Consider the following 7743-nt stretch of genomic DNA (forward strand, 5'->3'; position numbering starts at 1 on the left):
TATTTAAAAAATAAAAATAATAAACAGAACGAAAGGTATATCATTTGTCGGATCATCCTGACAACGTGACTTGTCAGCCCTTCCATTGGTCAAAATTAACATATTCAAAAAAAATTGTTGGCAAATATTTAGCACGCAATTGGGAGTTCGGCAGAATTATTGCGATAGCAGTTCCTTATGTAAAAAATATTTATTAATATTATAAATTAGTAAATAATTTAAGTATTTAAATTTTATGTAAATTTTATGATCTGATATGAAATTAAACAATATATTGTTTAATATAGGGTATCTCAAAAATAACGCAGGATTTAAACCAGCTACAAATTAAATTTATTTATTTTAAAAAAATATAACAAATATATCATTCTCTTCTGGAGAAGTTAAGGTTTAACAGTGAAAAATAATATCGGGCATATTACCATCCCTACTAGCCCTATAGGCAATTATTCTTTCCATAAATTTTATCTTCACTCGATCACGCATTGCACATTAACATATCAAGTTCGTTGAGGACACGACGAATTTCTTACTTAAGTTCCAAGACATTTCGAATTTTGTTCTGGTAACCCGTGACTTAATGTTTCCCCATAAAAAAAAATCACGCGGCATCAAGACGTAAGATCGAAGTGGATAGCTTTGGTCTCCATGCAACGAGATTTGTCTGTCCAGGAACTTCTCACGCAACAGAGTGATTGTTTTTCTTGAAGAGTGACAAATTGAAACCAAACATTTTTATGTTCATTTGGTCTAAATAAAATTACTGAGCACAGTAGGTATTCTTGTATGGTTACAACAAGACTGCATAACTTGTTATACTTCATGAGAAACAATCCCTCTGCTGCGTGAGAAGTTCCCAAAGAAACTAATCTCGTTGCGTGGTCAAAGCTACCCACCACGTTCTTGCGTCTTGACGCCGTATGATTTCTTCTTATAGGGTTACATTAAGTCACGAATTTACCAGAACAAAGTTCGAAATGTTGTGTTCTCCACGAACTTGATGACAATGTGTGATCGAGCGATGGTAAATTATATGGAAATATTAATCACCCGTAAGGTTAGTAGGGAGGGTGATATATCCGATATTGTTTTTCACTGTTAAACCTTAGTTTTTCCTGAGGAGAATGATATATTTGTTAGGTGCTTATAAAATAAATAAATTTAATTCATAGCAAATTTAAATCCTGCGTTCTTTTTGAAAAACCTTATATATTTATTTTAATATTGTTGTGCATAAAAAAAAAAATTAATTTCAACTTTTCTAATTTTTCTATTTTTTAAAAGTGAGAACCTTTAAAAGTGAGAAGGTTGAACCTTTTAAGCCTTCTGTGTCTACGGTTCCTCTACGCTACTTAGGTTCCTAGATTAGTCTTTTATCCAAAATCAAATCAAATGTTCTTCTTATAATTAGTGAATTTTTATATTTACCCAATTCGTTTGTATTCGATAATATGTCAATATATTCTGATATATATTTTAAACCAATTTCAAAATTCTCACTTTTATATCATAAAAAAACTAGAAAAGTAGAAATTAAAATGTTTTTTATCCTCAACAAAATTAAAAAATATATATAATACACTGTTTCATTTCATATCAGATCATAAAATTTATAATATATTATTTATAATAATAATAATTTCTTGGGAATCGTATGCTAAATATTTGAAAAAAAATGTGTTTAAATATGTTAATTTCTACCATGAAGGAAGGGCTGGAAACACATTTAATACACATCATCATAGAGGTCTTTTACAAGTTTTGCATATCTTCTTTGTTTTCGGTGTTATGTCAGGGTTATGTTCCCGACTAAAAAATAAGTAGAGAACAAATTAGTACATATAAAAGTTACGGAGTAAGAAAAAAAAACGACAAAACGTCGATAATATTGACGTCTCAATTCAAAACTGCAATAACTCAAAAAAACCAATACTGGTTAGTACTTTTATTATAATATAACAGTTTTAAAAAACATAATATTTATATATATGTATACGTATGACTTTCAAACATAACTGTTTGTACCCTATACTTTATACTTATGGACGGAGTATGGGTATAGTTACAGCGGTCAGACGTGAGTGCACTGTTTTACTACTACTCAATTACTATGCACATGTGGCGCAATAGAATTTTAGGTTCGGCGATCGTTTGTTGCGTTTTAAAAATTACTGTATGACAAGAGTACATATACAAATAATATCATTCTATCATTTTACGATGTGTGTTAAATAAATACCCAGACTAAAATTATTGCAGAAAAATGTTTAATGTTATCGATAATGTTGTTACACCAAAATAAACTAGAGATAATGACCATTATTTCAGTACACAATAATAATAATTATCTCAAATCAGTCATCGACAGTGGGCGTTCAAAGTTGGTCATTTTGTATAAAATCGCGATTTCACGATGGATAATATTTCGGAGCAACGTGCGTGTATTAAATTTTGTTTCAAAATTGGGAAAAATGCGACGGAAACTTTTGAATTGATAAAATTGGCTTTTGGAGATATTACACTAAGCCGTTGTGTTACTTTTGACTGGTTCAAACGATTTAAAGAAGGTCGTATATCCATTGAAGATGACCATTGTCCTGGGCGTCCATCAACATCAAAAACAATTGATACCATTAATTTAGTTCGAGACAAAATTAGATACGACCGAAGATCAACTGTCGGAGAATTAGCCAATGAAGTTGGCATATCAATTGGTACTTGTCATTCGATTTTATCAGATGAATTGGGTATGAAAAGAGTGTCCGCAAAATCAATGCCAAAATTGTTAACCAAGGAGCAAATGGAACATCGCGTTGAAGTGTGCTTGGATCTAAAAAATCGGGTTTCTAATGACTCAAGTTTTATAAAATCAATAATTACGGGCGATGAAACATGGGTGTATGGATATGATCCCGAAACCAAATTCCAATCATCGCAATGGAAGACTTCAAATTCGCCTCGTCCAAAAAAATGTCGTCAGGTCCGGTCAAACATCAAAGCAATACTCATTGTTTTTTTTTATTTTTATGATTTAGTCCGTTATGAGTTTGTACATACAGATCAGACAGTAAATCAAGTGTTCTATAAACAAGTACTAGAAAGATTAAAAGAGAAAGTACCCCGTAAAAGGCCAGAAGCGTGGAAATCAAAGTCGTGGTTTTTGCACCATGACAATGAACCGGCGCATTTTGCACTTTCCGTAAGTGAATTTTTGACATCTAAAAATATTCCAGTGGTACCTCACCCACCATATTCACTTGACTTAGCTCTCTGTGATTTTTTTTTGTTTCCGAGACTAAAAAGTACCCTCAAAGGCCACAGATTTGAAGATGTTAATGAAACTATTCATAACGCGACACAAGAGCTAAAGGCTATAACTATAGAAGAAATTCAAAGGTGTTTCAAAAAGTGGCAAGACCGTTGGGAGCACTGTATTGAAGCTGAAGGACACTATTTTGAAGGTGATCCATTTAAATAATTTGTAAGTTTGAAATATAATTTTTAATAATTTTATTCTGGGTATTTATCGAACAAACCTCGTATTTAACGCCCAACCCCGCCAACCAGTAATGCTCCGCCTATTAGTATAAGCTTTATGTTTGTATCGAACTATTTAACTATATCAGTTTCTTCGTATCATTCGTCTCATGCTGTTATGTGTGTTGAATTTATTATTTCGGTGTATATAAATTCTAATTAATATTCATATTTTTTGAATAATATATTATTAAAATTAAAATTATATAATAATATATAATAATTTCTAAAAATTGGCCCTCTTGTAAGTTGCCCGTTCCTGTTAAATGGCATTATGATCTCGACAAATCGACAAGAACCCTCGTTTAAATTAACCGATTAGTCTATTAGCCACTCAAACGGGCACCCATTGATTTTATCTAGAACATTGGGCCCTAAATTTCGAATTTATGTAAATAGATAATAGCTTACGGGCCGTGTGCGCGGGGTTTCTGTTCCTCTTTCTGTGTTTCCGAATCCGGTTTTTTTTCTTTTTCGATCACCGATTCACTTGATGTTTGTGGCACTTTCGCTAGTGCAGCTGCAGTATGAGGATGTTTTTCTGAATTAGCGGCCATCTTTTTCAACTCCTTGATAGATTTCCCTAATGTATTTTCTGAGCATTTTTCCACGCAAAGACTCGGTTTTATCGGTTCCGTATTTTTGTCGCCGCGCCTTTTGCAATCCCAAAAAAAACAAGGCACCCATGAAGAAACGTGATGAATTATGTTCATATCGCCTGTCGCAGCCTCTTTGGTTTTATTGTTTGAACATATTCCGCAGCATCCGTAGTTTTCAGATATTTTATCCACCGGTTCTGTTTGAGTCTGTATACAGAGAATATTATTATACAAGTATTAAAAGACCTATTTCACTTATTCATAATTACTTCTTTATCTGAAAAAACGATCTTTGTTTCTTCAACTGTTTTGTCCTGGACATTTTTGTCTTTTTTATGAGTCTTGTCTTTCTTGTTCTTTTTGGAAAACATTTTTGGCAAAAAAAAAAACCCTGGAAAAATTGGAATAAAAATTATAATCGTTCAAATTATGAAAAATTTAGAATTGATTTGTTTTTGAAATTTGTAATTTTGAACAGAAGAATTGTTTTTATTAATATTCTTGTATCCAATTTTTTGTTCAATCACTAATCGCCCATGGTTACAATATTTTATATTTTTTTCATAAATCAATATAGCCAGATATTAAATAACGATTCAATTAAAATCGGTTACCACAATCATTTATAGATAAAAATTCATCGCCAAATAAGATTATTTAACAAGTTTATTTAAAACCATACTTTTTCTAAAATTCTGATTTAAAAAATGACTATTTTGGACTTTTTTTTCAAACAATAGAATAAAATTTAAGAGTTCTAAATATCAAAAAAAAAAAAAAAAGTTTAATATAATTTTGCTGTGGCGCAGGACCTGAATATTTATTTGAAAAACTAAATAAATAAATAAAAACAATAAACAGAACGAAATTTACACCATTTGTCGGATCATCCTGGGACACCACTCTGTATTATACACGGTGTTCAGTGTACAAAATATAATTTAGCGGCAGTCATTGCATGTCTATAATTAGTATACGCGGATGCCGCCGACCACTTTACACAAATATCCCCTACGTGTACGTGGGCATATAATATATATCCTTTGGGTGGTGCGTTTCGGAGAGGATAATTCGTCGCCCGTTCCGTAATGTTGCAGCGTTCCGAGGAGAAGGAAAATCCATTGCACTTGCGGCAGGCTGAAATCACGGCAACATTAAACTATCATTACGACCGACGGTGACGTCTCAATATCGACTGGCAGCGACGGCCAAATGACAGGACGGTCTCGTTATAATATTATTATTATTATATAACCGCTACGACCATTACACGGGTATACATCCTGATCGCAATCATCGACACGCACCGTGCCAGGTAACGCATGTGCCGCCTCATGCTTAAATACCATTTTTTTTTTTTTTTTTTGGTACATTAACCGAAGTATGATATTATTACATACGCGCACCGTGTTTTAAATACTTGTTTATTATCAACAGACCAATACTATTATAGTACTCGACGAAGCCGATGGTTTTTGAGTGTTGAACACCACCACTGCAGTTCAACGTCCATATACAATAGTTTTCCGCTCGGACTTTGAGGAAAGGTATTATGTCAAATTGATTTTAACTCGATTTACGATTCAATTTGTCGTCATCCGCATCTCCCCTTGCTCTGCAGCAATAAATATGTATTGAATAATCAGACGCACTTGGAAACCGAACACGTGCTTTTTAAAACCGTTTACTGAAATATCGCTGATTGAATGCCTACACGCTTATTAATAGGTACATTACAAATGATATATAGTGCTAATCATTTTTTTTTTCTTCGCGGCCGATTAATACGTAAAATGGTATCGCTTTGAGTAAATCGCACAAAAATGAATATAAAGTCAATGGCCAACTTAAACTCACAACTTTTTTTCAACTAATTTAAGATTGCCCTATGTAATATTTGCTTATCTTTTTTTTTCCTGTAATATTTTACCTTTATCAAAAATAATAAAAAAATAAACTAAAATAATAAGAACATAATATGTTTTTTTTGTATTTTTACTCTTCTTTCTGTATATTTTTGAGGACTCTTTAAAACAAGTAATGACTTTTTGGTTTTCACCATGTCAAAGAGTATCTGAAGTTCAATAAAAAAAAAGTGAAAACATGATTTTTGACCCCTGAGCCCCCTTTTCATAGACCAGATCATACATAAATTATTTTTTTTTGTAGTTTTGAATAATCATATATTTTAATTTTTGAAAAGAGGTATACTTCTACGACCACAAGATATTGCAAAGCTTTTCGTTCATTTTTTGGTTATCATAGTCGTTTTTCGATCGATACAATTTTTTCAACGCATGTTTTAGAGATGGTAAGAGAGAAAAAGAGAGTATTATGACGTATTATTATTTAACTGTTATGTATAATATACGCATCTGTTAGCGATTTACTGGGTAATGATATATAAATATATATATATATTGAATCCTAACATTTTTTCTCTCTAAATCTAATTCATATTTTTGGACAAGTCAAAATGATTAATACAGATTAACATTTTTTTTCATCATTAAAAGGTTTCGAACTGTTGAATTGCAAGACCGATTTGTCATTGGCCCGACGTCCAAGGATCGGTACGATATGTAAATAATTAATCGATGAGAATTTTTTGAAAAAATCATACTCACACTCGTACAAACAAATGTATTATAGAGTTAAATATATATATATATATATATATATATATATATCCGTCTGGACGTCGTTATTTATTTAACTCGTTATATTTTTTGCCCCCTCGTCCTCTGCCCCGGGGTTATTATTGCGAATCGTTTTTTCCTCGATCCTGTCTCTCTCTCTCTCTCTCTCTCTCTCTCTCTCACTCTTTGTCCGTCCATCCATCCGTTCGACTCCGTATCACGGCTGCCACCGCCACGGCTGATATACGTGTCGGTCCACGTATATGTGCATATACGCACTCGACGCGATCAGAGCCGCGAGGTCCCAAGGGCGTAATTCTTCTCTGGCACCTCGCACCGGACCCACAGGGCTTTGGCCCAGTGACATCTGGCGGTTCCCCCGAGTTTTGATTCGCTTCGCGATGTGCCAGTGGCCAAAAGTCTAGTTTTTTTTCCCCCTCCATCCCTACCACCGACAGATAAATCGCCGTATACGTTCCGACCCGCCTCTGTACCCCCTTCGCCACCCGCAATTGCGGCTACGGACATTTCATTATATACGCCCTGCCGCAATAACACATGTCCCCAAAGTCGGTATTGTTCATACGTATGCGCGTGCGTGTGCGTGTGTTCGTGTGTTTATGTGCGTGTGTGTGCGGGGTGTGTGTGTAACAGAGAAAGTCTGTTGGGAATGTAAACATTAAATCAGACGCCTATACTGTACTGTGCATATATGTACGTGTGTGTGTGTGTGTGTGTGTACGTAAATCGCGGGCTGCAAGCCGGGTTAGCCGCACCGGCCTTACACGATAATAATATACAATATTATATCGGCGACGGTTTTGAATCAGATAAAAATATATTAAACTTTTTTATGAGCGACGCAGCAGCAGCAGATAATCGAAATGAACTCGTAATGATGTAATATTGCACTCGACTCGCTATTTATTATTGTTCATGGAATTAATGTACGGGGTATACAGTGTGTG

At 33.8% G+C, this 7743-nt stretch overlaps 1 protein-coding gene across 1 annotated transcript; it reads left to right on the forward strand.

Annotated features, from left to right (window-relative positions):
• The first annotated feature begins 2413 nt into the window (after positions 1-2413).
• On the forward strand, positions 2414-3478 carry LOC112680054 (protein GVQW3-like). Its single transcript, XM_025550046.1, has one exon. The coding sequence runs from the start codon at positions 2414-2416 to the stop codon at positions 3476-3478; it is 1065 nt and encodes a 354-aa protein (XP_025405831.1).
• Positions 3479-7743: the final 4265 nt, after the last annotated feature.

Source organism: Sipha flava, unplaced genomic scaffold (genome assembly GCF_003268045.1).
Source record: "Sipha flava isolate LNK unplaced genomic scaffold, YSA_version1 172_pilon_pilon, whole genome shotgun sequence".
Lineage (NCBI taxonomy): Eukaryota > Metazoa > Arthropoda > Insecta > Hemiptera > Aphididae > Sipha > Sipha flava.

Coding starts and splice junctions, on each gene's coding strand:
- LOC112680054 (XM_025550046.1), top strand. CDS start 2,414: ATGGATAATATTTCGGAGCAACGTGCGTGTATTAAATTTTGTTTCAAA.